At 38.3% G+C, this 14,448-nt stretch overlaps 1 protein-coding gene across 1 annotated transcript in view; it reads left to right on the forward strand.

Moving 5' to 3' along the window:
• The first annotated feature begins 712 nt into the window (after nt 1-712).
• The window catches only part of LOC122747374 (ubiquitin-conjugating enzyme E2 C-like), a 41,586-nt gene continuing 27,850 nt past the window's right edge, over nt 713-14,448 (forward strand). Inside the window, exons 1-2 of the mRNA XM_043993438.1 lie at nt 713-863; nt 2,876-2,964. Coding sequence (XP_043849373.1) covers nt 713-863; nt 2,876-2,964 — 240 coding nt within the window. The remainder of the gene's footprint in view (nt 864-2,875; nt 2,965-14,448) is intronic.

The following is a 14,448-nucleotide window of genomic DNA, read 5'->3' on the forward strand; positions in this document are numbered from 1 at the left end:
TCTTTAGGAAAAAGAATATTGGATGCCGGCCAGATTGAGCACCATGTGAAGCAGCAGCAGAAGATACCTTATTTGCCCTATAGTAGTTGGGTACTGCAGAGAACTTCAGAGAATGAAGGGAGACCCATGATGGTAGAAAAGACCTCCATGATAGGGAGAATCAAACCAGTGGCATCTGATAAAAGCTACAAAGAACAAGAACAGTGAGCTTTGGATCTCCATTCCATACTGTTTGTCTGCTTTTTTAAAGGATAAAATAAAATAAATTCTATACATTGCTTGTCTGTGCTTCCATCTGAACTTCCTTCTGTTCTCTTCTGTGCATTTTTTAAAGTGTTTTAATGGATCTCTTTTATTTATCATCCCTATTGCTAATCCCCTTCACCTGAAATGAAGCAGGACTGACACAGGTAGAGAAATGCTGCACTGTCAGAAGGGTCATCTTGGGGAAAGAAGACTAACTAGAGGGTGATTCTACATTCCCTATTGGATCCCTGCTATTGTAAACTGGTTACATTACATATTTTTCCCCAGAAGAATGAGCATATAGATAGAATCTCCTAAAATTATGTCTTTATTAATTGGATCTAGTGAAATCTATTAAGGGTGACAGATCTCAAACCCATTTGTGAGTAAAAGGGATGTCTAATCCAAGCATGTGAAGACTTCCCCTAGCGAAATGAGTGGATGACAATAATTTGTTCCAATGGACATGAAGGCAGCTGAAGCACGCACTGTGGAACCCTTACAGCTTGGTCAGATGTGGAAGACACCACTGCATCCTGGACTATCATCAGTCATCCTTACATCAGTCGTCCTTACTTTTGTCTTTCCACTGGATTTTGAAGACTCTCAAAGGGAGAGTGAGACTGATGCCTTTGTGCAACTCTGCCTCACTTGAATCCAATTCACGTGGAAATCTAGACATCACTCCATGATGTCACTGGCCCTCTTTGAAAATGAAGGATGGGGGCAGCTAGGTGGCGCAGTGGATAAAGCACTGGCCTTTATTTAGAAGGACCTGAGTTCAAATCCATCCTCAGACACCTGACACTTACTAGCTGTATGATCCTGGGCAAGTCACTTAACTCTCATTGCCCTGCAAAAAAGGAAAGAAAGAAAGAAAGAAAGAAAGAAAGAAAGAAAGAAAGAAAGAAAGAAAGAAAGAAAGAAAGAAAGAAAGAAAGAAAGAAAGAAAGAAAGAAAGAAAATGAAGGATAAAGATCAATAATATTCATACTTATGTAACCATAGTCATGATTGGCATATTCAGAAGTGGCCTTTATTTGTTTAACTTTAGGTTGTTCCTTTTGTAAAAGACTCCAGCTGAGTCATTAAGAATCAACCTACATCCCACCCCCCCCCAAAAAAAAAAATAAACCAACAATGCCTCTTAAAACTGAATTGCTCCTTACTGGATTGTGGTAGTAAAATCTTATACTCTCAGGATGGCAAAGGGAGCTGGAACCTTCAAACCATCTTCAAATACACCAGCTGCGAGTAGGGTAGATAAGACTTCTCTTTCAGAACCAGAAACACTACTGAGACCCTACTGGCAATGAGGTGATCAGCATACATGCTACCCTGATATCTTTTGTACCCTAGATCAGTTTGTATGTTAACAATAAACTCTACAGTTAGATCATCTGAGTTTGAGGTACTAACTGACTTTAAATCCTGGATTGGACTGACAGACCACCCAGAGGCAGGCCTCAAGTCTCGATGATGATGATGGCAATAATTAATACATAGAACTTTGGGGTTCTCAAAATATTTATACCTAATATCTCATTTGAGCAGTATCATCCTATAAAGGAAGCACTATGGGTTATTATCCCCATTATTATGAATGCAGGGACTCAAGCTCAGAGAAGGTAATGGATTTGATTTTTATTCTTCCATCTGCAAATAATTCTATTCAATACTTGAGCCTTGTGAACTATATTCTTCCAAGGGGGTGTTGATGGCAACACATTGAGTGATGTTGTAAAGGAAACTCTCAGTCTGGATGAGGGCAATAAACCATAAAAATGAGGAATTCCTCAGGGTATATGCAAACCCTTCAGATTCAGAAAAAGCTTCAGATACAAGGATTATAAATGTAACCTTAAACATTATATATATATACACCCACAGAAGTCAATTTCCAAGTTGACTAGATCCTTTGATTTAACTTAAAAGCCATGTCTTTTGAAAGAAATTTTTTTTCACTATTTGACAGTGTTGCACAAATTACAAGCCAACCAGATGTCTTCCTTTCTATATCTCATACCATATTGAACAATTATGAGATAAAATATTTGTTATGTGGGTATTTTGGTTAGTGATACAAATTGATTATATTTCAATTAAAGCCCCTCAAATACATCATTGCATTGACTACAAAATCTCAAAGGGACATTCAGGGTTCTCTTTTGAGTATGGTCCAGAGATCTGATATTTTGACCTCCTTCATTCTTCTTTGCCAATAGAATTCAGATGGACTCAAAGTAAAGCACTGGGATTTGTAACCAGTGGAAATGGGTTCAAATCTCTAGCTTTAAAAAGCCACATGTTACAGGGTATGACATTGAACTATTTTCTTAAGCTCCCTGACCCTCAGTTTCCTCATTCCTAAAATGATGAAGTTGATCTAAGATCCTTTCCATCCCTTGATCTAAGATCCCGTGATAAAATGCCAAATAATTAGAAGGGAATGAGAGCTTGGTCTGTGGGATACTGTGAAAGGAGTTTCCTTTCTCCCCGACTAAGATTCTCAGTTTGTACAGAAACAAACAAACAAAAACAAGCCCTTGGCTCATTTTCTCGATGGTATTTGCAAGTCATAAGGTAACATGCCAGTTGTTGCAGTAATTACTCTTTTGGGCTCCAACAGAGCACAATTCCTCTGGAGAAACAGACGTCACTCCTGGGCTGCTCATAAATGAAAATTCTTTGGGGGAGAGGGAAGAAGAAAAACCTTTGGTCTGACCTTCTCTTCCTTTGAACTTGGAGTTCAAAAATCAAGCAAGGGAAATACTAGGTAACATATCAAAATCCCCCCAAAACCATGAGGCTGTGTCTGGGGTTGGGGAATGGAAGAAGTTAGCAGGGAAGGAATAGAAGGGGAGAGGAGCAGGATAATAATCAGTCCTTCGATTTAAGAAGCAGTGGAAAATGTGGCCTGAAGACCCTTAAATGAGTTCTACTGAAAAAAGTAATTTGATATCCATTTGAAAATTTCTCATAGCTTTTAAAGCTAGCATTAAAAAAGAGAAAGAAAATAGGAATGAAATAGCATCTCATCTTGGTTTCTTTACATTTGAATTACCTAAATGGCCATTTGAGAGCTGCCTTTTAATGGAAACAATATGGGGGGGGGCGGACAACTCACTGAATCTGAAGACAGAGAAGCTACCTTCAAATCCTGGTTCTGCTACTACTTGCATTACCTTGGGCAAGTCACTTAATCCACCTAAGCCTCAATTTCCTATGAAATGAGGACATTGGGCAAGATTGCTTCCAGGTCTAGATATATGATCCTGAGATGGGTAAGAAAAGTTGGTGGTGGTGGTGATGGTGGTAATGTGTCATGTCTAACTCTTTGTGACCCCACGGTTTTCTTTGCAAAAATACTGGAGTGATTTGCCATTTCCTTTTCCAGCTCATTTTACAGGTGAGGAAACTGAGCCAAACAGGGTTAAGTGACTTACCCAGGGTAACACAGCTAGTAATTGTCTGAGGCAATATTTGAACTTAGGAAGATGAGTTTTCCTGACTCCAAGTCTGGTGATCTATCCCCTACACTACCTGGCTGCCCCTAAAGAAAACTTATATTTGTTTCATAATTTATGGCCTACCAATCATGTTACATATTTTATTTCATTTGATAATTGCAAACACCCTGTGAGATAAGTAATAATGATAGCCAGCATATGTAAGTATACATATGTCCATATATGTGTGTATATGTATATACATATACACACATTTGGTAGTGGTGTTACTGTTTAGTCACATCCAACTCTTCGTGTCATGACCCCATGGACCATACCATGCCAATACTATCCATGGGATTTTCTTGGCAAAGATGCCAAAGGGGCTTGCCATTCTCTTCTTCAGTAGATTATGGTAAACAGAAATTAAGTGACTTCCCCAGGGTCACATAGATAATGTCTTAGGTGAGATTTGAATTAAAGTCTTTTTTTGTTTGTTTGTTTTTTGTTTGTTTTTTTAGTGAGGCAATTGGGGTTAAGTGACTTGCCCAGGGTCACACAGCTAGTAAGTGTTAAGTGTCTGAGGCCAGATTTGAACTCAGGTACTCCTGACTCCAGGGCCGGTGCTCTATCCACTGCACCATCTAGCTGCCCCTGAATTAAAGTCTTTTTGATTCCAGACCTCTATCCACTGATCCACCTAGCTGCTTCTATAGACATACATCCATATGTGTGTGTGTGTGTGTGTATATATATATATATATATATATATATATATATATATGTGTGTGTGTGTGTGTGTGTGTGTGTGTGTTTGTTCATGTATGTGTGCATATTAGTTCTTTTAGTTTTACAAAGGAATTTACAATTTTTTTTTCTCATTTTTATCCTTACAATAACCCTGGAAGATAGGTGTTATTATCTCCATTTCACAGATCAGGGAAACTGAGGCAAGCATAGGTTAAGTGACTTGCCCAGTATCACAAAGTTAGTAAATGTCTGAGGCTGGATTTGGATTTAGGCCTTCCTGACTAGGTCTAGCACTCTATCCACAGTATCACCTAACTACTTCATAAATGCCAAAGTATAATACAAATATGCATACTTATCAAATATTTATGGGTCCTCATTTTATAGATAAGACAACTGAGGTTTTTAAATGGAAAGCAGATAGGGACAAATATTACTGGTTCCTTACTAGGGTAATTGGATGAGATCTAGAAAAAGCAGGCAGCATACAAAAGTCCTGAAGGTATTTGTTGTCTATCTATGAATGTTATTAGGAGCTAGGTGGCACAGTGGATAAGTGCTGGACTTGAAGTCAGGAAAACATCTTTCTCAGTTCAAATCTGGACTCAGACACAACAGCTGTGAGATCCTGAGCAAGACACTTAACTCTGTTTGCTTCATTTTTCTCATCTGTAAAATGATGTGAAGGAAATGAAAAACCATACCAGTAATAGGGTCACAAAGAGTCAGACATGACTGAAATGACTGAACAACAAAATGAATGTTTTTTTAATTTTTTTTAAATGAGGCAATTGGGGTTAAGTGACTTGCCCAGGATCACACAGCTAGTAAGTGTTAAGTGTCTGAGGCTGGATTTGAACTCAGGTCCTCCTGACTCCAGGGCCGGTGCTCTATCCACTGCACCACCTAGCTGCCCCAAAATGAATGTTATTATAGCCTTAGTTATGTGGTGGATGTTAGAGTTCGGTACACAAGAAGTTAAATGACCATAGCATGGTGTAGTAGAAGAAAATAAAATGTTCTGGCTTGAGTGTCAAAGACATGGGTTCAAATCCCTGTTCAGTCATTTATCCCTGTGTGATCTTGGGCAAGTCACCTGCTTTGGGCTATATATAGTTCCTTCAACTATAAAAATAATGAGGTTAGACTAGATAACCTCTAAGGTTCCTAGTGTTCCCTGAACACAGACCCATCATCACACATCTCCTCTCTTGGAGCCCATTTATAGCCCCCTTCTCTCACCCCAAGCACTGAAATCCCAGCGGGCTTATACATGAGAAAACCTGACACTTTTGAAAGACACCTTGGCATTCCTCTCATAATGCAGTCTCAAAGAACAGAATTCAGAAAACCTTCAAAATATGGGTGATTTAAATGATTTCCCCCTAAAAATAGCTACTTACACATGCCAAGTGAAAACTAAATGTACCTGTTTTTCCAACTAGGATATATATTGCATGTAAACATTTAAAGATGCACACCCTACATTAATTAAAGTTCCCGTGAAAATACCTACCAGCTGGAGATACTAAGTATTTTATAGAGTTGCTGGCATTATGATGAGAAAATAAAAATGTTCCTAAGTCAGCATGAGGCTATAGTGGTTATCCTAAGAAGGAAACAGAAATTTGAAAGCAGCAGGAATATGCAGGTGTGGAGACTGCATGCATACATCAACTTATGGGGATGCAAGTGAAATTGGTTAAATGTAGTTTTCTTGGCAGGGGGTAGAAGGGGGCAGGGTGGGAAGGGCTCCAAAATAAATCAATAAAAATTCTAGAAGAAAGATATTGTGTTCTAAAATTCCATTTGAAATGGACATTGTTATCTTCACTTGTACTAATGGCTAAAGGACACATGTATTTATGTCTATTGTCTATATAAGCATTATGCAAGGCAGCTAGGTGGTGCAGTGGATAAAACAATGGCCCTGGATTCAGGAGGACTTGAGTTCTAACTCGGCCTCAAACACTTGGTACTTACTAGCTGTGTGACCCTGGGCAAGGCATTTAACCCTCATTGCCCTGCAAAAATAAATAAATAAAAATAAAAATAAGCATTACACAATATAGAACATTTTTGGCAAAGGTGCATTTTCTAATGGCATCTATTAGAACACTGTGTAAAATGCAGATAGGAAATGAAAATTATATTAAAAGTCTAAATAGAACTCCCCTTCCCCTTAAGAAGAGGTGACTTTTTAACAGGATCCTAGAACTGGTTAATATTTCAGTAAAAGTCCTATATTCTGCCTTACTTATAGCTCCCATTTCATAGCTTCCATGATACTGCATTGAGGTGGTTCTCTTCTTAGCTCTCTGACCTCTCCTTTAAGTCTCCTTTGCTGCCTCTTCACTCTCTTCCTTCCCTCCCACCCTCACCAAGTATGGCTATCCAACATATTTTTATTTCAGTCATCTCTCCTCTAACCTCCCTTCCCTTCCCTTCCCTCTCTCTCCCCTCTCCTATGTGGCCCTGGACAAATCACTTTCTGTCTGCCTCAGTTTCCTTAACTGAAAAATCAAAATAATTTTAGCACCCACAATTGCTGTGAGGATAAGAGGAGATAATCATTGTAAAGCCATTAGCATTGTACCTGGCACACAGTAGGTACCACATAAATTCAGCTATTATTATTTGGAGTTGGAGAACTTGGGTTTAGACTATGGATCTGCCACTACTGTGTGATGTTGGGTGAGTAATTTAACCTCTCTAGACCTCAGTTCTCACCTATACAATAAAAGAATTAAGCTAGATGACCTCTGATGTCTTTCTCTGTCTCTACATCTATGATCTTATGATCAATATGAACAATACTTTACGACTATGTTGTAAGACACTGATACTCTTTGGAGCAAGGAGGTACAAAGTGCCATTTTCCTATACACTAAATATCCCCAAGCTACTATAATTTTGAAGTCTCATATTTGGTGTTCATGAGTTTTCCTTCTTCTCCCTCTCTGTTAGGTTGTCCATATCATCACTTTTTTGCTCCTGACAATGTGTTTGCCTGGAGCAGTGCTGCGATGCCTCTCTCCTTCTTTCCATTTTCTCACCTTTCACTTAATTTATTTCTGTGAGCTGAGAAAGTAGATAACCAAGCTTGTTAGATTTGATTCTAGAATAAAGAGCATATATAGGCTCTGAAAGGCTCTCCTATCAGATCGACTCGGTTCTATCTATTTTGGTAGCTCGGATCCTTTTTCAGGTTACTTATTTGTTCTTTGTGTTCCCCAAAGGGATAGCCAGTGGATCATCCATTCTCACTATGGGTAATTTTCTGATATTGAGGGAAAAATAAGTGAGTCTCCTAGAACATTGGGCAGCTGGGTGAAGCAGTGGACAAAACACTGGGCCTAGAGTGAAAGACTCATCTTCCTGAGTTCAAATCTGGCCTCATACGCTTACTAGCTGTGTGATCCTGGGTAAGTCACTTAACCCTGTCTGTCTCAGTTTCTTCATCTGTAAAATGAGTTGGAGAAGGAAATGGTAAACCACTCCAGTATCTTTGCCAAGAAAATCCCAAATAGGGTCATGAAGAGTCAGACAAAACTGAAACTACTCAACAACAATAACAACCTAGCACAAGGGTGTGTTAGGGCCAATATACTTTAAAAATCAGCAGACACGAAAAACCAGGACTTAATTTGTTTTGTTTTGTTTTTTGGTGTGTGTGTGTGTGTGTGTGTGTGTGTGTGTGTATGTTAATTTTTCAGATTTGAGAAAGTGATGGGAAATATCTAATAATGCAGAAGAAACATTAAAATGTGCCATGTATTCTCCTCCTCCTTCTTCTTTTTCTTCATCAGAAAACTGTTTGTTAAACATTTACCAACATACCCCTGGGTGGATCCCTATGGCAAACTTGTGGGAAAATACAGATAAGAGAGAAACAAAAAAGACAGGCATAGAGACTTTGCAAACTGCATCATTGCAACAAACATTCGAGTCAATGAATTCATTGATCCATTTGAATAGTTGAGTCTTTGTTCTTGGACATGTTCCAAATAGATGAAGTGATTGGAGAAGCAATACTATGATAAATGAGGGGTCTCTGTACTCTGTTTAGGCCTTATTCAGAGCAAATCATTTCTCATTTTCTTCTGCCAATAATATATCTTTTTAAAACAACAAATAATAAAATATGTCACATAACCAACCAGTGCCCAAAATGAGGAGGAATATTGTCATACCTTTTCAAGTGGCCAGAAATCATTCTACTACTTTTTAGCAATAAAGGCATATTCTATGGATAAGTTACCTGACTTCCTTATTTCTCCAATTGAAATGACATAAAAAACATTTAGTTTCTTTTTCCTCTTGCTTTAAGCACCAACCATGTGACCTCTTTTCTACCTTGTGCTAGAAAGGAAAAGAAATGGGTACCAAGGAACATATAAATCTGTTTGCAAATAATAGAAGCAATTCTTGTGCATAAGATCTACAAGTAATAATATGGCTAGCATATAGCATATGAAAGTGATTTGGCCTGATGTCAGTGATAGGTCCTGTCCCAGATGGCAGCAAACAGATATTAAAAAACCTTGCAGAGTGTTATTTCCATGTAACACCAATATCTAATCAGCTTCACAGACAATGTTAGGGAAAAGATAAATATGCCTGAGTGTTTGCCCCTATTATTTGTTCCTATCAATCTGGCTAACTGTAATTTCTTCTCGATTATTAGTTTGGCTATATCCTCTTTGGAAAAATACAGACTCACTCAAATTAATGCAGTTATTTGTTCTTGTACAACCTGACCATGAAAAATTTCCAGGAACAATATACACTAAAGAACGATGTACAAGCAGTATTTTTCTCTTCTCTCACTCCTTCACCCCAAATAAGGGTTTTATCTTTTGGCTTTTCTCTAGGCCAGGGGTGAACAACCCACAGGCTAAATCTGGCCATCACTTGTTTTGTTTTTACTGCCTGCAAGCTAAGAATGTCCTTTACATTTTAAAATACAACCAAATTTTATTTTAAAACGTAAAAACCAGTATTAGTTCACAAAGTTCCAGAAACAGGAAACAGGTAAACTGGATTTGACTCACAGGCTGTAGATTAAGGGTTCCTAATCTAGGCTTTACCCCAGGTCTTGTTAACTTGAGGTCTGTGAACACACACATCACACACATTCACACATGTATGTGCTTATGCGTATGTGTATGTGGCTTTGTATGAGTACATACATATATATCCATGTGTATTTATATATACATATATACTATACATTATATAGTATGAATTTATGAATTTAGATAATGAGATCACAGATTATATATATATATGTGTGTGTCTGTGTGTCTGTGTGTACATATAAATATGCGAATGAGTAAATTGATTTCCTTTAAAATCCAATGTATTTTATTGTATGGGCAGCTAGGTGGCACAGTGGATGGAGTGCTGCACCTGGAGTCAGGAGGACCTGAGTCATATCAGGCCTCCCACACTTACTGGATGTGTGAACCTGGGCAAGTCACTTAACTGTTTGCCTCATTTTCCTCACCTGTAAAAGGAGCTGGAGAAGTGGCAAACCACTTCAGCATCTTTGCCAAGAAAACCCCAAAAGAGGTCATGAAAAATTGGACACAACTAAACAACAATATTTTATTTCATGCATTTAAAAACATTATTCTGAGAAGGGGACCATAGGCTTCATCAGTCCACTAGAAGGATCCAGGACAAAAAAACACACAACACATTAATATCTCTGATTATACCTTTTCCAGATGTTCTAAGCAGACCTCATATTTTCTGAGAGCTTTAATACCTAAAGCAAGAACATGGCTTGGGCTCTTTAAGCCTGCTTCAACTTTAATTGGCATAGGCCATTTGGCCAGGACAGAATAGGTATTCCAAAAGGTCTTTTGACTAGCTAAAGTGGCCTATAGATCATAAATAATGTGAAAGTAATTCTTCTATTTGTTTTCTGGACTGAGCCTGTGGTTTCATTAATGTAGGTAACTTCCAGTGAAGAAACTCCTTCCACCAATTCAGCACCTGCTCTATAACTTTTGGTCTTAGAGAGTATCTGGGGACCCTGAAAGGTTAAATTACTTACTCAGAATGACACAGCCAGTTTCTCTCAGAAACAAGACTGGTATCCAGGTCTTTCTGACTCTGAGCTGCCTCTCCATGCTGCCTCCCTTTCTATGCTGCTGCTGTCCCTGCAAACTCCAAAATAACCTCGGTATAATAGCTACCTAACATTTATATAGAGCTTACTCTGTGCCAGGTACTGCGCTAAGCACTTTATTAATATTATCTCATTTGACCCTCACAACTACCCTGTGAGGTAGGTACTATTATTATCCCCATTTCTTTCTTCCTTCCTTCCTTCCTTCCTTCCTTCCTTCCTTCCTTCCTTCCTTCCTTCCTTCCTTCCTTCCTTCCTTCCTTCCTTCCTTCCTTCCTTCCTTCCTTCCTTCCTTCTTTCTTTCTTTCTTTCTTTCTTTCTTTCTTCTTTCTTTCTTTCTTTCTTTCTTTCTTTCTTTCTTTCTTTGCAGGTCAATGAGGGTTAAGTGACTTGCCCAGGGTCACACAGCTAGGAAGTATCAACTGTCTGAGGTTGGATTTGAACTCAGGTCCTCCTGAATCCAGGGCCAGTGCTTTTATCCACTGCACCATATAGCTGCCCCTATCCCCATTTTTCAGATGAAGAAACTGAGGCAAACAGAGATTTAGTGATTTACCTAAAGCCACATAGCTAATAAGTATCTGAGCACAGATCTGAATTCAGGTCTTCCTAACTCTAGTCATCGAACATCATCATTGTCATTGTTATCAACAACACCATCACCATCACCACCATGTTTAAATAACACTTTCAGTGGTCATTCCCTCTTTTTTTTTATTTTTTGCAGGGCAATGGGGGTTAAGTGACTTGCCCAGGGTCACACAGCTAGTAAATGTCAAGTGTCTGAGGCCAGATTTGAACTCAGGTCCTCCTGAATTCAGGGCTGGTGCTTTATCCACTGCGCCACCTAGCTGCCCCTGGTCATTCCCTCTTGATGGAGAATCTTCCATAAAAGATCTCCTGGATCATAGCAAAGCTCTTCTAATTCCCTATCTTTCCATGGGTCCATGAACTTGTCCACATGGGCATTCATTCCATGAGTGCATATTGCAAACTTCCCGTCCCTTCCACAAATCCACCACAGAAAATCTAGCTAACATGCCAGAGGCTTGTTTCTGAATCACTTAACATTTCATAAATACCAGGACAACACCCATGTTTGAACCATGGTCTTACTATATGTAGTTATCCATCTGGCACCGTCTTTCATGAAGTTTCTCTTACATGGTTCATCAATGATCATTTGTTGCACTTCTACTCACAACAATAATTATAAGAACCACAACAATAAAAACATTCATATAGCACTTTAAGATTTTCAAAGTGCTTTTAAAATGTTTTCTGGTTTGATCTTTATTATTATCCTCATTTTACAGATGAGGAAACTGAGGCAGGCAGAGGCTAAGTGACTTTCCCAGGTTCACATAGCTGAAATTGTGTGAGGCAGGACTTGAACTTACGTTTTCCCAACTCTGGTTCTAATGGACCATATGTCTTTCCCTTGCCTTTTTGGCGATCATAGTGCTCCATGATTCACAGATGTGAATGACTAGAAGAATATTAGAATTCACAGCCATCTGGGCAGTTTGTTGAATAGAATGCTGGGCCTAGAGTCAGGAAGACTCATTTTCCTGAGTTCAAATATGTCCTCAGACATTTACTAACTATATGACCTTAGGCCAGTCACTAAATCCTGTTTGCTTCAGTTTCCGTATCTGTAAAATGAGCTGGAAAAGAAATAGCAAACCACTACAGTATCTCTGTCAAGAAAACCCCAAAAGGGGTTACAAAGAATTGGACATGACTGAAAAACAACTGAACAAGAACAAAATTAGAATTCATTAGGTAGACCTAGGTAGCAAAGTGGATTGAGCCTTGAACTCACACCTGGGAAACCTGGAGTTCAAATTCTGCCTCAGAGTTACTAGCTGGAGTGATGGTAGACAAGTCAGCCTGGTAGATAGTACACAGTGGGTAGAACATAGGAGTCAAGAAGACCTGAGTTCAAATCTGGACCAGAGGGCAAATCACTTTTCATTTGTTTCAGTTTCCTCAACTTTTTAAAATGAGTATAATAATAGTACCCACTTTACAAGATTGTTATGAGGTGCAAATTGCTTAACACAATGCCTGGAACATAGTAGGTGCTTAGTGAATGCTTTTTCTTTTTCCCCTCTCTCAGCCTCAGTTTCTTCATCTGAAAAATAATTACATTGGGCTTGATTACTTTTAAGTTTTCTTCACTAAGTATGTGATTATTAAAAGTGCTAAATAAATTCTAAAATGTAATCCAACCACTTCTCCTTTTAAATTCTGGGTTGGCTATCAACAATGTCTATTTAAGTTATATACCACTACTTGGTCTGTTTCCAAAGATAATTAGAGGAAAAAGAAAAGAACTTACATATTTTAAAATGTTTATAGCATCTATCTTTGTGGTGGCAAAGAACTGGAATTTGCAGGGTTGCCCATCAATTGGGGAATGGCTGAACAAATTGTGATATATAATTTTGATGGAATACTACTCTGCTATAAGAAATGATGAGCCCAATGATTTTAGAAAAACATGGAAAGACTTGCAAGAAATAATGAAGAACTAAATGAGCAAAACCAAGGGAACATTATATACAATAGCAGCAATATTGTTTTAAGAATAACTTTGGGGGGCAGCTAGGTGGCACAGTGGATAAAGCACTGGCCCTGGATTCAGGAGGACCTGAGTTCAAATACGACCTCAGACACTTGACACTTACTAGCTGTGTGACCCTGGGCAAGTCACTTAAACCTCATTGCCCTGCAAAAAAAAAAAAAAAAAGAATAACTTTGAGTGGATGTCATTTTGACTATTATGAATACCCAAATTAACTATAAAATTCATATGAAAGAAAGATGCTATCTGTATCCAGAGAAAGAACTGAGAAATAGATGTATAGATTATTTTACATTTATATGTATGTGTATTTATATATTATCTGTATCTACATCTGCATCTGCACCTGCACCTGAATTTAAAACTACATCTATATCTATATCTATCTATCTATTTGATACCTATTTGTGTCTATCTAATGGTAACCATTTCTAGGGCAGGGATGAGGGGGAAAAAAAGAAATTTACATGAAAAGTTTGTTGTACATTTGAAAGGAATAGCAAGTTGTACATAGTAGATTTACAGCTTCATATGCAATTATCTTTTTTACTGTACTATGCTATGTGTAACGATTGGAGTGACGCCACCTGCTGGAGAGTTACTGTAGGAAAGCTCCGCCATAAGGAGAAGGCATCTGAGGGCAAGCCATGTGGTCAGTTCCTTGGCGTCAGGAAGTGAAGTTTGCTCGTGGGTACTATCTATCAAAGTTGCTAACCAATTAGCTTAGAGCTGTGTGTGCATGTGGACAGGATGTTCCCAGTTTCACAGGAGGCTTCTGTGAAGAAGAAGGAAGCGTTGGGCCCTTTTGATTCGTGACCTCACCATGGCAGGTCAGATGATGGGGTCTCTTAGAAATAGTTAGATTTTTACCTTTCTCTCTGATCATTAGATCCTACTGCTCTTTAATAAATGCTTAAAAGTCTAAACTCTTGCTAAAACTTATAATTTATTGGCGACCACTCATTAGATATTTTAGATAGTATAGCTAGAATTTTAGCAACTTTACGTATGGAAAGGTTTGTCTTATTCCACAAATTAAAAAAATTTTTAATTTTAAGTTAAATAGGCTAATGGACCATCTTTTCAAATGCACATATGAGCCCATAGGGACTCTTCATCTGTAGAAAAAAATATTATTCCCTTTTTTACTTTTTAGCTTTCATGACAGTGAAAGACATTTAATTGGCACATGTCTCTCTGTTTTATGCCTCACTTACTCAGGAGATTAAAGGGGGAAAAGTCCTCTAGATACAATTGCATTGATTAAGGAACTT

Source organism: Dromiciops gliroides, chromosome 3 (assembly GCF_019393635.1).
Source record: "Dromiciops gliroides isolate mDroGli1 chromosome 3, mDroGli1.pri, whole genome shotgun sequence".
NCBI classification, from domain to species: domain Eukaryota; kingdom Metazoa; phylum Chordata; class Mammalia; order Microbiotheria; family Microbiotheriidae; genus Dromiciops; species Dromiciops gliroides.